The sequence below is a fragment of the Arachis ipaensis genome, chromosome B3, assembly GCF_059453495.1.
Source record: "Arachis ipaensis isolate K30076 ecotype BB chromosome B3, ASM5945349v1, whole genome shotgun sequence".
Taxonomy (NCBI): domain Eukaryota; kingdom Viridiplantae; phylum Streptophyta; class Magnoliopsida; order Fabales; family Fabaceae; genus Arachis; species Arachis ipaensis.
The window spans coordinates 16,534,043-16,551,832 of record NC_142438.1 but is presented as its reverse complement, the minus strand read 5'-3'; the positions used below and the strand labels follow the sequence as shown (position 1 = coordinate 16,551,832).

Here is a 17,790-nt window from a genome sequence, read left to right as displayed (position 1 = left end):
GGGTGTAAAGTGTGATCTCTAACCTTATATTATTCTCTCTCTCATATCTATTCTTGGTCCCACTTACAAAATTAATAGTGAGAGATTACACTTTACTCTTTCAATTGTTAAAAAAATTGAGAGGATCCATTCCCATTTCAGCATACCCATCCTCAGTAATTTCGTTGGATAAAAATTGTTTCATTTTGGCTTCCTCTGATTGTTCATTTTGGATAAAAATATTTTGTTTATATGTGAATTCTTTTTCTTTTTGTTGTGTGTGTAAAGAGGGGATGGTTCTTTATGGAGTTCCCGAAGTACGAAGTATGCGTCACCGGGATCTATGCGAGCGGCTGAGATATCCCTCGTTTGTATAATTGCCCTGCTATTGTGGTATACTTCGGGGTTTTCCATTTAATTCGCTTCGCCTCTCGGGTTCTCGGGTAGGTTACTATTGTTGAGGTATTGGAGCCTGAACCTTAATCGTGTTCCTGGGTTCGAATCTTATCTCGTATTAGGTGTTATGTCTACTGTACAAATAGAAATAATTGATTTTTATTATTGCTATTTAAAAATAATATTTTTTTCTTAACTTGTATATAAAAACATAATTACATATTAGTATAAAAAAATTATATTGATAGTTATATAATTAACTCAAAATTAATATTTTTTAAAATAATTTAATTTTGATTCTAACTTTTAATGATAACATTAGTATTTTCAACAAATTATAATTTTGGAGACAGATATTTAATTTCAATTGCAATGAACTCATATTACTACCAACTGTCATAATCACTTTTTGAATATAATGGATGGACTTCTCCATCACAAAGTGTTGCTGCATAATCTTTTCTAACAAAAATCGCTTCATGGCTTATCCAATATGTTAAATTATCTATTTTGATCATTATGTATTTTTTTTAATTCAAAATTACTTTTTAATCCTCGTACACAATTTTTTAGTAGCATAATTATTTTTAAATAATAGATTTTAGTATTTCGTATAAATAATATATATTGATTATTTATTATTCTTGCATTAACTCGGTGTTACAAAAATATAAAAAGAAATCTCTCTAAACCCTAAATCCTAAATCCTATAACTTAAAACCTAAACACGAAATCCTAAAACCTAAATTCTAAATCTTAAATTCTAAAAATCCTAAAACCTAAATCGTAAATCTTAAACTCTAAACTATCAGGTGAACAAATTATTTTTGTTATCAAGTCTAATCAAGTTTCTTTTTCTTCTTATGCCTCTTGTTTTTTTCTTTTTTCTTCTTCAACTAATTTTTTTTATCAATTTTTAAGGTTGCGTTTGTCTACAGGCACATGACATTAAAATAGGGATACAAAGACAAAAAATCGTATTTGGCAGATGAGATATGAATAGAAATACTGTGTCCAGATACATTGAATTAGTGTATTTTATGCCCATTCTAACAGGAGGACACAGAGACACTAACAAGAGATACAACTTATTTTTTACTTTTTCTTTTATTATTCTTGTTAATTTTTCATAATTATATTTTTTATTATTATATTTTTTTCCAAATTTTTTAAATGAAAAATGAGAATAATTTAGACTTTATAAATTGTGTTAGTTTATCATCGAATAAAATACAACATTAATTTTTGTGCCTTTATTTTTTGTGTCTTGTCTTATCCTATTTTCAAAATTAAATACAACTAAGCTATTAGACCAATTTAATTAAACTTAATTACTGAAATACCTTTATTATATAATATCACTGTTAGATTAATATAATAATCAAAGACAATTGAACTACACATATATTATTCACAATCTAATTTTAGTCATTTTAAAATTAAAATATATATTAATTTTTTTAAAATTACATTTAAATTTGTCTATAATACAAATAAACATAATGAATCTTAAAGCATACCCCTTAAATAATTGTTATATATTTTGGCTGAAATTAATGCTTTGATAAAATAATGTATATAATAAAGGATTATTATTATTATTATTATTATTATTATTATTATTATTATTATTATTATTATAATAGACACTTTGCTTGTGAGTTTTTTTTTTCTTGTTTACAATTTGCTTTATAAGTTTTTTTTCAAAAATTATTAAGTAGTAACGTTACAATTTTTTTTAACTAGTGTCCAATTAGTTTTATATATAGAGCTGAAAATATTAGTTCTTTATACATTTGTCCCATAAAGCCCAAAAACTTAATCCTTCTCTAGTTGCATCCAAATAAAAATTCTTTCATTAATGATTGAGGTTTCTTTATAATTATTATAAACTTTGGACTAGAATATAAATATACAAACTCACTTGTACAATTGAACAACAGCCACATATTTGAAAACATTTTAAAGTGTCCTTTAAAAAGTATTTTATACTTTTACCACCATTGCCAAATCCTTAAATTAAACTCAGCTCCCTTTCCTGATGCTTTTGACCTCTTTGTGGAGGTTGACACTGCATGTTAGCAAAATTCTAATTTTCTATTTAGAATTTAAATTTATTATACATACAAATCTTTTTGGCATATAAGTCTATATAAATTAGTCCAAATCCAACAAAAATAACCATCAATTTAGAGAACGTGTAAACATGTATTTCCTCAACTTTGAATAGCGCAAAATGAGAAACGGTTCTTTTTCAACGTTTGTATTCCATGTTCTTCCTCATCCTCCTCCTTCTTCTTCTCCTTCTTCTTTGTATTCCTCCTCTTTTTTTTTTTCACGTTCCTTCTTCTTCTTTTTCGCGGGTTTCATCCTCATCATGGTTCTTTTTATTGTTGTTATTGTTGCATTTTTTTTCTCCTCGTCTTTTTATTGATTTTGCAACATTATGTATTTTTTCTTCATTGTTTGATTTTTCTCCCAAAAAAATTATGAGAAAATGAAATAAGATGAAGAAGAAGAAGTAGCAGTAGCAGAAGATGAGGAGGATGAAGAGGAAGAATTTTGAATTATACAGAACTTATCAGTATAAAAACACCGAAAATTCTTAAACAATACACATAAATATCTTCATTTTACACCGAAATTCACTGCATATACACAAAAATATTTTCTCTAATGCTGCATTTTTTTCTTTTTTTTTTTATTTCTTTCTTTCTTTTAGTTGAATGAATGTAAGTTCATCATCTTTCAAGTAATTTTGCAACATTGTGTTTCTTCTTTTTTGTTTGATTTTTTTTGTTTTTATTCATGTTAAGAGAATAAAATAAGAAGAAACTTGAGAAGGTAAAACAAGAAGGATAAGTTAAATAGGAAAAAATGAAGAAGAAGATGATGATGATGATAGTGAAAAAGAAGAAGAAGCAGCAGCAGAATATGAAGAGAAAAAAGAGGAAGGATTTTGAATTATACAGAACTTATCAGAATAAAAATACACTGAAAAATTTTCACAGTACACCAAAAGATTTTCAAAATACACCGAAATATTTTCAAAATACACCAAAATGAGAATGAAACAAATTCATCATAATAATAATTCAGATTCAGAACTTCTACACCAAAATTTTGCTACAAATGCATAAAAATGTTTCTTTTAATGCATTTTTTTCTTCTTCTTTTTTTCTTATTTCTTTTTTTCTTTTAGTTGAATGAATGTAGGTTCATCATCTTCAAATAATTTTGCAGTATTATATGTTGGAAAAGTATGAGGAGCCAATGGAATATTTGTACAATGTGTACAATGGAGGATTATGGAGTATTAGAGATATAACTATTAGTGTTATCTTTTGCCGTTAGTTGAAACTTTTGGGATGAGTGGTATAATGACATGGTATTAGAGCTCTAGATCCAAAAGGTCAAGAGTTCGATCCTTTGTGAACTCTAAAATCAGTTTAAATTTTTGGGAAGATGTTTATTATCCATATCCCTAGTACTCGGATGGTTATTCTCGATAGTATGGTGGATGTTCATTTTGTAACTCAATAGCCAATTGTACATATTGTACAAATAGTCCATTGCCTCTCTAGCAGGACTCTTATATGTTTCATATTCTTCTTTGTTTAATTTTTTTGCTTCCATTCTTGTTAAGAGAGTAAAATAAGATGAAACTTGAGAATGTAAAAGAAGATGATGATGATGATGATGATGAAAAAGAAGAAGAAATAGCAGCAGAAGATGAGGAGGAGGAGAAAGAGGAAGAATTTTGAATTATACAAAATTTATCAGAATAAAAATATATCGAAATATTTCTACAATACACCGAAAGATTTTCAAAATACACCGAAATATTTACAAAATACACCAAAACGAAAATAAAATAAATTTATCACAATAATAATTTAGATTCAGAATTCCTACACCGAAACTTTGCTACAAATACATAAAATATTTTCTTTAATGTATTTTTTTCTTCTTCTTTTTTTTCTTATTTCTTTCTTTCTTTTAGTTGAATGAATGTAGGTTCATCCTCTTTCAAGTAATTTTGCAGCATTATGTGTTTTTTTTTCTTCTTTGTTTGATTTTTTTTTATTCTTGTTAAGAGAGTAAAACAAGAAGAAACTTGAGAATGTAAAACAAAAAAGAAAAGATGAATAAGAAAAAAAAGATGATGATGATGGTGAAAAAGAAGAAGAAGTAACAACAGAAGATGATGATGAGGAGGAAGAAGAAGAAGAGTTTTGAATTATGCAAAACTTATTAAAATAAAAATACATCAAAAAATTTTCACAATACACCGAAAGATTTCCAAAATACGACGAAAGTTTTCTAAAATACACCAAAACGAAAATGGCTAGAACAGATTCATCACAATAATAATTCAGATTCATAACTCCAACACCGAATTTCTTTATTGATTGTGGCACACAAACTCAGTTTAAAAACAACACAAAAAAATGACTGAATTATCAACAAAAACACATCCAAATCAATTTTACGATAACAATAACAATCACGATAACTCATCAATATGGCAAAAATTCTACGATAACAATAACAATAACGATAACAATGATAACGACGATACGTATAAGAAGAAGACGACGATAACTATAACGATGATGATCATGATGATGAAGATGATGGAGGAAAAAGAGGAAAAGGAAAGAGGATGAAGATGATGGAGGAGAAAGAAAAAAAGGAAGGAGGAGAAAAAATTTCAACGAGAAAAGAAGGAGGAAGAGAAGGAAGAGGAGGAGGAGGAGATGATGTTGTTGGTGACGGCAATAATAAAATATCAAAGTGACGAAGAAGAAAAAAAAGAAGCACGTAAGATAAATTAGATTACAAGAACTTGTATAGACTTATATGTCAAAATGATTTGTATATAAAAAATATTTGTTTAGAATTTTAGATTCACTTGTGTTAATATAAATCCGTTGACTCCCGTGTGTTTCATTTTTTTTTTTTCTGTTGTGTTCGGATATAATTTTACTCTCCTGTATATGCATTTCAATATTTAGTTGTATAACTAGTATTTTTACCCGTAATATTATTACAGGAATATAAGTCTTTTAAAATTACGTAAGTCCTAGTATTATAGATTATGACACGAAAAATTTATAGTATTAAACTACTTTTATAAAATGGTATTAAGGGACAAAAGTCCCCGTCGGCTAAGAAGACCAGAATCTTAAACAAAATTAAATAATAAATTTTTTAGTTATTATTTTTAAATGAAAGAGTTTAATTTTTTTACTTAATTTTAACATTCGTTATCTAAAATTTAAAAGAATTTAATGTGTATATTTTTATATTTGATTAGGTATTAAGTTTGTTGCACAAATAGAAATAATTAATTTTTATACTTACTATTTAAAAATAATATTTTTTCTATATATAAAAATATAATTAGATATTAATATAAAAAAATTATATTTATAGTTATAAAATTAAATCATTTTTTTTAAAACAATTGAATCTTGATTCTAACTTTTAATCACAATATTAGTATTTTTTTTAAAATTATATGTAATAAATATTTAAAAGAAGAAAAGTAAAAATATATATTAAAAAGATAAGTAGTAAAAATTTAAATTTAAATAAAATATATGTATATAATAATATTTTTTATTTAAATTATATTATGTTGTTAATTTTATTTTTTGTAGAATATAAAGGTAGAAAAAAATAGAGAATGAGAGAAAAGAGAGAAAAAGATAAAGAAGAAGAATGAGAGAGGGAGTTTGTTAATTTTGGAAGTTAAGAAATTTTTTTATTTTAATTATAATAAAAATATCTAGTGACAAATTTTGATTTGTCAGATTACTAATATAAAATATGAATTATAAATTATATATAGAGTAGGAAGGATAGAGAGAAATAGAAAAAAAGAGAGGTAGATAAGAAAATATAAGAAGGATGTTTACTAATTTTAAAGGAAAATATTTTCTCTAAATTTTAATAAGAGAGTGTCGTATGACACATTTTAGTTATTAAATTAGTTAGTAATATATAAATATAATATAAAATATAGCTATATTTCAATTTTAGTATTTTAATTTAATTTAAATACAATTAGAGAATGTTATATTGTATATTTTGATTGTCAAATTCGTAATTAGTCATTAATAATGATAATGATATATAAGAGAGATAGAGTGAGTGAATGAATGAGAGAGATAGAGAAAGGAAGAGAGAAGAGGAGAGAGTTTTTTTAATTTTGAAGGGAAAGATTTGATTTCAATTGCAATGAGGGAGTGACATGTGGCACATTTTGGCCTTAAAATTAGTAATATATAATAGATAATAGATATATAAATATAATATATAATATAGCTATATTTTAATTTTAATTTAATTTAAATACAATTAGAGAATGTTATGTTGTATATTTTGATTGTCAAATTCGTAATTAGTCATTGATAATGATATATAAGAGAGATAGAGTGAATAAAGAAATGAGAGAAATAAAGAAAGGAAGAGAGAAGAGAGGTGAGTTCTTTGATTTTGGAGGAAAATATTTGATTTCAATTACAATTAGAGAGTGACATGTGGCACATTTTAGCCTTAAAATTAGAGATATATAATAGATATAATAGATTTGTATTTTGGCCTACCATTAATTTCCTTAATAATGTTTAGTTTTTGACAAAAGTTTCAGTCTTTTAAGCCTTACATAAGATGAATGCATTTTACTGATCAAAACATTCATAGTATACAACTAGGATTTTTTATTTAAATAAATTAAAGAATTGTTTTATTTATTGAAATAAATAATTTTAAAAATTATTAGAAAAATATGTAAGATTACGAATCTTGTTTTTACATTATCAATAAGATAAGACAGTACGCATAATACGTTCGTTTACAACATAAACGAGATAAGTATGGATAAAACTTATATATATATATATATATATATATATATATATATATCGTTTACAGCGAGATTATGAGTCCTATTTCCAATTTTTCCACCACTTTTTCTTCTCTTTTATTCTTTTCTGATCAATCGACTGAACGCGACATGGCACTATAATGGGGCAGCCGACTTCACGGTTAATTTTGTTATTTTGATGTTTATGTTGAGAGAGAGAGAGAGAGAGAGAGAGAGAGAGAGAGAGAGAGAGAGAGAGAGAGAGAGAGAGAGAGAGAGAGAGAGAGAGAGAGAGAGAGAGAGAGAGAGAGAGAGAGAGAGAGAGACTTGCATTGCCAAGAACTAGAATACAATTTATGGTTTAAGTGGCTAAATATATCATTAGCAACAGGTCACCGATAGGGTATAATTCTAGAAAAGTGGTTCTCATTTTTTTGTAATTAAGTTTTTAATTACATAATTATTAATTTAGATATTGAATGCTGGGCTAGATATTTTTCAACCATTGAAATTAATTTATTAGTTATATACAAACAACAACAAAGCCTTGTCCCACTAAGTGGGGTTGGCTACATGAATCAAACGACGCCATTGTGCTCTATCATGTATCATGTCTACAGAGAGACCGTTTACATGTAGGTCTCGTTTGAACACCTCATGGATGGTCTTCTTAGGTCTTCCTCTACCTTTCGCCCTTTGTCCATCTTCAATCTCTTCCACCCTCCTGACTAGATGTTCTACCGGTCTTCTTCTCACATGTCCAAACCACCTGAGACGCGATTCAACCATCTTTTCCACAATGGGTGCTACTCCAACTTTCTCCCTTATATCTTCATTCCTTATTTTATCCAATCGCGTATGACCACTCATCCATCTCAACATCTTCATCTCTGCCACACTCAGCTTATGTTCGTGCTCCCCTTTAGCCGCCCAACACTCCGTACCATACAGTATAGCCGGTCTTATAGCGGTGCGATAGAATTTACCTTTAAGTTTTAAAGGCACTTTTTTGTCGCATATAAAACCAGATGCACTCCGCCATTTTGACCAACCTGCTTGGATCCTATGATTTACATCCTGTTCAATCTCTCCATTGTCCTGTATGATGCACCCAAGATACTTAAAACTTTTAATTTTTCGTAGGGTTTTTTCTCCAATCTTCACCTCTATATCGGGGTTTTTCCTTCTCAGACTGAACTTACATTCCATATATTTCGTCTTGCTACGGCTTATGCGCAGACCATACACTTCTAAAGCTTCTCTCCATAACTCCAACTTCTTATTTAGGTCTTCCCTTGACTCTCCCATAAGGATGATATCATCGGCAAAAAGTATGCACCATAGCACAGGCTCTTGGATGTGCTCTGTGAGTACTTCCAAGACTAATGTGAAAAGGTATGGACTTAAGGATGATCCCTAGTGTAATCCTATACCAATAGGGAATTCCTCTGTCACACCACCTTGAGTCTTCACACTAGTTGTGGCCCCATCATACATGTCTTTAATTGCCCAAATATATGCGATCCTTACTCTCCTCTTTTCTAAAACCTTCCATAAGACATCCCTTGGTATCCAATCATACGCTTTTTCCAAATCAATAAACACCATATGTAGATCCCTTTTATTACTACGATACCTCTCCATCATCCTTCTTAATAGGTATATCGCTTCAGTGGTAGATCTACCTGGCATAAATCCAAATTGGTTCTCTGTTACTTGTGTCTCTTTTCTCAACCTCCGTTCTATCACCTTTTCCCACAACTTCATAGTATGACTCATAAGCTTAATCCCTCAATAGTTTTCACAACTTTGTATATCCCCTTATTCTTGTAGATAGGTACCAAGGTACTCTTTCTCCACTCATCAGGTATCTTCTTTGACCTTAAAATCTCATTAAAAAGCATGGTTAACCAGTTGATGCCTTTTTCTCCAAGACCCTTCCAAACCTCAATCGGGATATTATCAGGTCCTACTGTCCTGCCATTTTTCATCTGTTTTAGAGCCTCTTTTACCTCGAAGTCTCGAATCCTTCGATAGTAGTCAAAGTTTTAATCTTCTTCCCTTGTGCATAATCGACCAAGGCTCGGAAGAGTCTTCTGTCCCTCATTAAATAACTCGTAGAAGTAGCTCTTCCACCTTTCATTAATCTTCTCCTCTTGAGCCAACACCTCTCCATCCTTATCCTTTATGCACTTAACCTGATCCAAATCTCTCGTTCTTCTTTCCCGACTCTTTGCGATTATATATATACCTTTTTCTCCTTCTTTCGTGCCCAAAGACTGGTAGAGACCCTCATATGCTCTTGTTCTTGCTTCACTTACAGCCACTTTTGTCTCTTTCTTAGCCGCCTTATATTTTTCCCAGTTATCTGCATTGCGGCATAAAGACCACTCTTTGAAGCATTCCCTTTTTATCTTTATCTTTTCTTGTATACTCGCATTCCACCACCAGGACTCCTTGTCTCTTGGTCCTATTCCTTTAGATTCACCAAAACTTTCTTTTGCTGTTCTTCTAATAACTTCTGTCATCTCCCTCCACATCTCTTCCGTGCTTCCATTTCCATCCCACTTTGCCTCTTCTCCTACCCGTCTTAGAAAGCTTCTTTGTTCTTCACCTTTCATCCGCCACCACCTTTCTTAGTTATATGTTTCTTAATTTATTAATTTAGTTATTAACTATCCAAATAAAAGTTATTTTTTAAGTTAAGTGAACAATTGTGTAATTTTATATTTACCTAAATTAAATTATTAAGCAAAAATTTGTTAATTAAATTATTAATTATTTTAGTCAATATTTTTATTTTAAGTAATGTATTGAAAAAATATTTATTAATTAATTAAGTAAATATTGATGTAAAAGTTTTATTGACATAAATTCAGTTAGTACATACGTGTAAATTTCTGTTAATAAATGTATATAATAGTTAGCTTAGTGTTTATGTCAATGTACGTATACAAATTTTTTTTAATGAGTGCTAGGGGCCAGCACTTTTGTTAAATTTTGGCCAGTACTTAACCATTAAAAGAAAATTGAATGATTCTACATCATTAGATGCAATCTCACACCATTAAAAATATTATTGATGGCTAAAAACCACAAAATCTGCTGGTCCCCTAGACTTTTTCTTTTTTAATTGTGATCATTTATTTTTTGTGAGAGGCTTCGCTTACTTCTGCCTCGACGAGTGAGTCACACGCTTCCACCACCGGACGCCATCGTCCCATATTTGAGGGAGGCTGGCTTCGACAACGCGATGCCTCTCAGGGACTTCGTCTTTGATAACTATCTGATCACGGTATTCGTAAAGCACTGACGTCCAAAAACCCACACGTTTCATCTGCCATGGGGTGAGGCTACTATCACCCTGCAGGACGTTGTGTACCACCTCAGGCTACGCACGCACGGGACTCCAGGGACATTCAGTTGCAACTTGGCGGCAATGCACATGTTACTTTAATCGGTCCGATTCGAACACTTGATACTCAGCACTTATGGAAATGCTGTAGTTCTTCACACCTTGCATTACTGCATCTCTGCTTTTGAATTTGTGGTCGACCCGAAACTCCATCCCCATAGTACAGTCTAGGTTGTATCGTCTTTTCGTGTGTTAGAAAATAGAGATTTTTCATGCATCGTGTCTAAATCCAATGCATGATAGTGACTTGGTACATCTAATAGCGCCAGAATCGGGTGGGGGGAGGCAAAACATAGCGTACTGCTACCTCGGCCGGCATCTCTGGAGCAGACTCTTCCTCCTCATCATCTTCAGAGGAATCACTATCGTTGCTATCCACAACGTACTCTTCGTTGGAGTCTTCATCACCCACATCTATGTCTTTTACTGGACTAGCAACATGAATCGGTGGTGTGAGAGGTGGGTCATCCTGTATAAAGGTTGAGTGGACGGATCCACGGCCACCAACATCACCAACCTCGGCGGAAAGCTCCATCACTTGTTCAGCCATTATTCTCCCATTGATGTCAAACATGAGTCGCACATGTTCGTCGCCCTAGAGTCGAAACAGACAAAACCGAAAAACTCCGTTACCCAACGGTGCTAACAACCTATATCCCACCCTTCCGATCTCTTTTCTCCATAAACCACCAAGGTTGCTCAATATCAGACTCTTCAACTTGGACAACGAACTTACATGCCGAGTGCGCAACAGTAATGGATTATCACACTCAAATATCAGTCCATTGTCATTGTTCCTCATACGACAATTGTGATACACATACAACCACATATCCGCTACTAATAGACATTTTTGTCTATTTTTTAGAAGAAAAAGGGAGGAGAATAAGATATGAAATGTATGTGGAGAATGTCAAGAGTTGCACATCCTTTTATAGCTGTTGAAATTTGTCTTACTGTATCTCGTTTATACTATAAACGTTGTAATTTACCATGTATTTCATTTATAGTATAAACGAGATATGTTGTAAACGAGATATACACGTGTCACGCACACTGTCTTATCTTGTTTAAACTGTAAACGAAATAAATAATTTTACGTATTTTTATAATAATTTTTAAAATTATTTATTTTAATAAATAAAATATTTATTTAAATAAAAAATCCTATACAACTAGGATCACTGAAAAATTTTCTGATATAATAGAAATAAGCATGTGTGTCAACAATAGGAAACTTTAAAACATGTTACAAAAATGTAATATTTTGAAATTTGTGACATTTCCTTATTGAATGCACAGTAAAAATGTCACGTTCTACAATCTTCATATATAATAAATCAGAGTGTCGTGTTCCATTTATATAAAAAATATATTTTAAAGAATAAATAGTATTTATAAATAATATTTTTTTTTAAATCGAAAATGAGAGAGAATTAAAGATATAAAAATTAAATTAAATCTCAATGGATACAATTTTTTAAAAAATCGAAAAATTCGATTAAAAAATTATTATAATTAAGTGATTAGATTTAAAAATTGTTTAAAAAATAATATTTTAAAGAATAAATAACATTTCTCAATTTGTTATAATAGTTGTTAGGTATAATTATTATTATAATAGTTGTTAGTGCTACATCAAACGTTATTATTATTATTATTTGATATAATATCAAACATTAATTAAAATTAAAATTGTTCAAAATTGATATAACATCTTTTTTTTATCACTCATAGACAACATAATAAGAAAGGAAAAAAATGAATTACAAGAAGTTCTAAGTTCTGTTAATACAACTGTCTAATATTTAATTAATATTTTTTATATATAAATCAAACACTACAAAGTTTGATATGTGAAACACTACGTCCGAAGTGTCGTATTCTTTATATCCCATTCCAACACATTAGTTTTTATAGTTTGTTTGTTTTTTTTTTTTTTTTTTTTGGATAACTTGGTCTCATGTTTTAAATTATTAGACAAATTAGTTTCTAATATTTTTTAGGAAATGTCAAATTAATCTTTTATTATTCTAAGAATTTATATGATTGAAAATTTAAAATTGTCTAAAATTTTAAAGAATAAAAGATAAGTTTATCTTTTTTATTTTATTAAAGATTAATTTTATCAATATTCTAAAATATCAAGAACTAATTTGTCAATTATAGTTGTTTGAAACTAATTTATCTAAAGCAATTTGTTATGAACCAATATGAGCATTACTCTATTGATTTTCCTGTCTGAACTATGTTGTGGAAAGGGAAATCATACTTTCTGATCTAAAGATCACAGAAAGCAAACAAGTTTTGTCATTGACATTGATTCAAGTATGCACAACATACACATGTTTGGAGTTGGACATGATTGTTCTCTCAGAAGAACATTAAACAACACTGCCCCCACTACATCTTTCAATTTTTCCCACCTTTATTGCTAAGATATGAATCTTCAAAGCTATCGTGGTACATATTACAACACAAACATGACAACCATGCAGTAACAACCAGATGAGAGTGCAAAAGAGAATTTAGGCATCCGACACCATGGATCCAAATTGAATTTTGAAGCTAAACTTAATGCAAGTTAAGAGCTCATTTTTGTTATCCTTCAGTGTCATCTTCAGAGTGTAGGATCCCTGCAGAGAAACAAAAATTGCAGTGAAAACTAGGAAATGAACCCAGCAATTATTGGACTTAAATGTTCACCTCCACCGGGAATATTGTCATCAAATACAGGATCAACTAAAACGTGAATGCTAGTAGTTCTATGCCCAATCTCTGAGAAATATTTGCATGCTTTTATAACACAATTCATGTATGCTTTAGGAACATCTATAGCCATTCATTTCATATATAATATTTAAAGTTACATATATAAAACAAAAAATGAGTGGTTGGAAGCTGAAACTCCATTTCCCGTATAATACTCAAGTCGTCTCTCTATAAACAAGGGCATATAATGCTTCTGTGTTTGGGTAGGTGGATGTTTTGGGTTGATGTATCATGTATGAAAGGTTTCACACTTCAAATTTAAACCATTAGTGCTTATGCATATGTTAATTCGAATAACACTCCACATGAGTTACAATCTCATTGCTCAGCCATACTATTTCATCAAAAAGCATTTTTTTTCTCCACTTCATTAGAGAAATTACCGTATTCCAATAACTTAATAACTCCATGCAAGTATAACTACACATATAAATGGATACTGGAAAATGGGCTGTTCACCCAATTACAACAATAAAAAAAAGCTGAAAAGAAATTTGTAAAACTAATTAACTAACCGTAAGGAACCTGGGATTCATGCAGGAAGATTGCACTAAACACAGAAATTCCTCTGGAATTAACACTGAAATTGCAAGAACAATACAATGTGTATGGCACTTCAAAGGCCAATCCTCATCCTCATAATTCTGAGGCATACCCCATGATATCCCTCTCATTCCCTTATGTAGTTCCCTCTTCTTGTTAATACCAGAATACTGATTCCTCTCACTCACTTGCTAGTTAAGCAAGTTAGTTTCAAAACACCCAAGCGATTAGTTTAGAAATAAGTCCCTGGTTTATTGTTGACTAGGTTCCTGACACTAGCATTAAAGCAAAAAATACCAATCACAACAGACAAAAAATGGTTGTTTAACAAATTTCATTTTGTCACCAAGCTAGAATCATATCTGACTATCCCAAAGACTTCGTAAGATTGACCAAATAAAAGTTCGGTTCTGCTAGGGAACCAACTAGGAGTGAAGCCAACTCCAACCAACTAGTTGAAAAACAGGTTCGTTAAAAAAAGAAATAAAAACAAATCCTCACTACGCTAGTTTTTCGAATGTCAAAATAAAAAATAAAAGGGAGTTGGCTTAGTTGGTTTGTTATGTAGTTGGTCTCTTATAATGTATATTGTATACCACACTATTGTTGATATTCTAAAGAGAGAAAAATTTAATTACACTTTAATCTTGATTACGTTACATAGAAAACCAATTTTGCATTTACCAAGTCAAAAGGGAAGATTGAGTAGCATGCCAAGGACAAATTTGCAGTCGAATAATGAAAAGCTTATCACCCAAATCAAAGTCATATGAAGTAAGTTAATAATGCTAACTTAAATCTAAGTTTCAAGGCTCAAGCACAAAATGAGTGGGAAATCACAATGATTTTCAATGAATTTCCTATCATAGTATCAATTAACTTGCATCAAAGGTTGAAGTAAGCTTTATTTCATGATACTATGATAGGATCATACTTTTAGAATCTTTTAGCATTGGTAAGACATATGAGTGTGCATGAGACAAATCAAAACTAACCGGTGGAGTAAATGAAGGCAATGTCTGGGTGTGGAAAATCACAATTCAAAAGGGAAGAGTGAGTAGCATGCCAAGAACAAATTTGCGAATGTCGAATAATGAAAAGCTTATATTCAAATCAAAGTCAAATGAAATAATGGTAAAAAGAATCTAAGTTTCAATGCTCAAGCAGCAAATGAGTGGTAGATTACAATGATTTTTCAATGAATTTTCCATCATGGTATCAATTAAATTGCATCAAAGGTTGAAGTAAGCTTTATTCATGACATTATGATAGATCATACTTTTAGAATCTCGTAGCATTGGTAAGACATGTGAGTGTGAGTGAGACAAATCAAAACTAACCGGTGGAGTAAATGAAGGCAATGTCTGGGTGTGGGAAATCACGAAGTCTCCAGAAGCGACAGGGCAGGAGGATACTTCTTCACAAAAATCATGATTTTCAGTACGGACAGGTATCCCAAGATACGAAACTGCAATTACCAACTTCCCTCCAGAAATAGCTTGACCTGCATGAAAGATAGAAAAAAGTACACTCATAATTCAGCAAACTAATGCATGATACATTAACTTGATGAAGCAGCACCAATACAAATATTAAGAAACAAATAATGTACTCAGAATCCAGAACATAAATGGTAAATTGTATTAAGTCTTCAGATCTAGTATTTAAGGCATATTGTGTTCCTGAAAACAATAATAAAATGGGTGGAACTTGTAATGTACTCAGAATCCAGAACATAAATGGCAAATTGTATTAAATCTACAGATCTAGTATTTAAGGCATATCGTGTTCCTGAAAACAATAATAAAATGGGTTTAACGTGTAAGGGACTAGGGCTAGAAGTGAGTTAATCCAACTCATGAGTCACGAGCTATTTCTTGCTTGATAAACTAAGGTCATGAGCTTCATTGGCTGACTTTAAGCATTGAGTTTCATATTTGAGCGTTGGACTTATTTGCTAAATGAGTCGAGCTTGAGCTTTGCTATGTTCAACTCAGTAGCTTGTACCATATGTGAGGTGCATAATTATACTGAGAACAAGTTACCTACTTATAGGCAAAAGCTTAATCTATACTTGAGCAAGCTTAATCTCAATAACCTTCTATTTAGTTGTGCTTGAGGCTCATGGCTTGGCTCGGTAACAAATGAGCCAAATCATGAGTAAAGCCTAATATTATCAACCAAAGCTTGAGCTTCCAAGCATAGGCTCAACTCAGTTCATTTCCATCCCTATATGTGACCATTCTGGGTCAACCCCTGGAATGCACTGTAATTTGCAATTAATAATTAATCCAGTACCTATTAACTACATTAGAACTTCTAACATGCTTTTAAAGCATATGTTATGCGAATTGGAAAAGCGAGAATTAAACAAGAGAAAAGTGTGAAGAAGAGGGATTACCAGAAGAAGCTTTAATTTTAAAGGTAGCAGGTTTCCCACTAACAACAGGCTCTGGAGATATTTCAACTGCAGAAACCTTCACATCATAGTTTGCCTTCTTATCTGCACAGATTTTGAGTGTGAAAATAAACAAATAAATAAATAGGCAAAAAGAGCACAATCCAAAACCAAATCCGAATCAAGCATTGACCAAAGGTCAACAACAGTGAAGGATCACACTCGCACATGACCTCAAACACAAAAATCACGAAAATCCATTTACATCAAAATGAATGCAGCAGTTTACAACAAAAACTTAATCCCATAAGAAACAGTACGATTATAAAGAAAAAATATCCAACTTCAGAAATCCATTCGATAGGATCAAGTCAACTGTAACTTCCAGAACTGCAAGACTATTCAATTACATAACTAGATAGAAATAAGCAGAGGAAATAGTAAACTAAACAGTTACCTCGAAACTGATTGAGCCTTAGGAAAAAGAAAAAGAAGAGGATAGTGAAAAGAGAAAGGTGAGGGAGCAGCAGTAGAAGAAACGCATACCGCAGTAGTCAAATTCGACTTTGGCATGAGCGCGAAAGGATGAAAGAAGGAAGATGGACAAGCATAGAAGAATGTTGAGCTTTGGAAAATCCATGGGGTTTCCGTTTCTGAGGAAGCTCAAAGGAAAGGAAATAATAGAAAGATGTTGAATTAGGGGTGTGGACTGTGTAGGCCTACATTCTGCATTAATAATATATGGGACACAGCGTAACGTGGTAGGTGTCTTCGCCTCACCATTTGGATTCGAAGTTTTGACAAACCAAATGCAAATAAAGAGACAAAATGGAAATAAAAATTAAAAAAATATATTATTATAATAATAATAATAATAAGTACAAAATCTTTGACAACTAGGCCCAATTTTATCTTGTTGAATGTTGATGGCATTATATTCACGGTTCTTTTGGGCTTCCGTCTTTTCCTTTCTCTCCGTGGGTCTTCGGTCTTCACAATGGCCGAAAGCAATCCAACTACTCTGTTCCCATAATCTGTAAAGTTTAAACCGAAATTAGATGAGCGAAAGAAGAAAAAAAAAATAGTTACATAAGAGTATAAGACCAACTTTTGGTTATCAAATTAATGTCCCAAAAATAAAACTTTTGGTTGCCAAATGCCCTAATCAGTCTTTAATTTTTTATTTTATTAGATAAATTAATTTTTATATTTTAATAAAAATAGATAAATCAATATCTATTATTATTTAATAATAATTTTTTTAAAAATCTCTCTATAGACAATTTGTCTAATATAATAACAATTTAAACACTAATCTGATAATTAAATCTGATATAATAACAATTTAAATAATAATTTAATAATTAAAATTTATTATAAACTAAGATATCCTATTAAATTTTTAAATAAACT

The 17,790-nt window shown here is 30.6% G+C and overlaps 1 protein-coding gene across 1 annotated transcript; it reads right to left on the bottom strand.

The window, feature by feature from the left end:
• Positions 1 to 12,915: 12,915 nt before the first annotated feature.
• On the bottom strand, positions 12,916 to 17,161 carry LOC107630004 (uncharacterized). The gene is made up of 4 exons (XM_016332995.3): positions 16,924 to 17,161; positions 16,381 to 16,482; positions 15,320 to 15,483; positions 12,916 to 13,300 (listed from the first exon to the last, which is right to left on the bottom strand). Exons 1-4 carry the CDS (start codon positions 17,015 to 17,017, stop codon positions 13,193 to 13,195), a joined length of 468 nt encoding a protein of 155 aa, XP_016188481.2. The 5' UTR covers positions 17,018 to 17,161; the 3' UTR covers positions 12,916 to 13,192.
• Between the last annotated feature and the right edge of the window lie 629 nt (positions 17,162 to 17,790).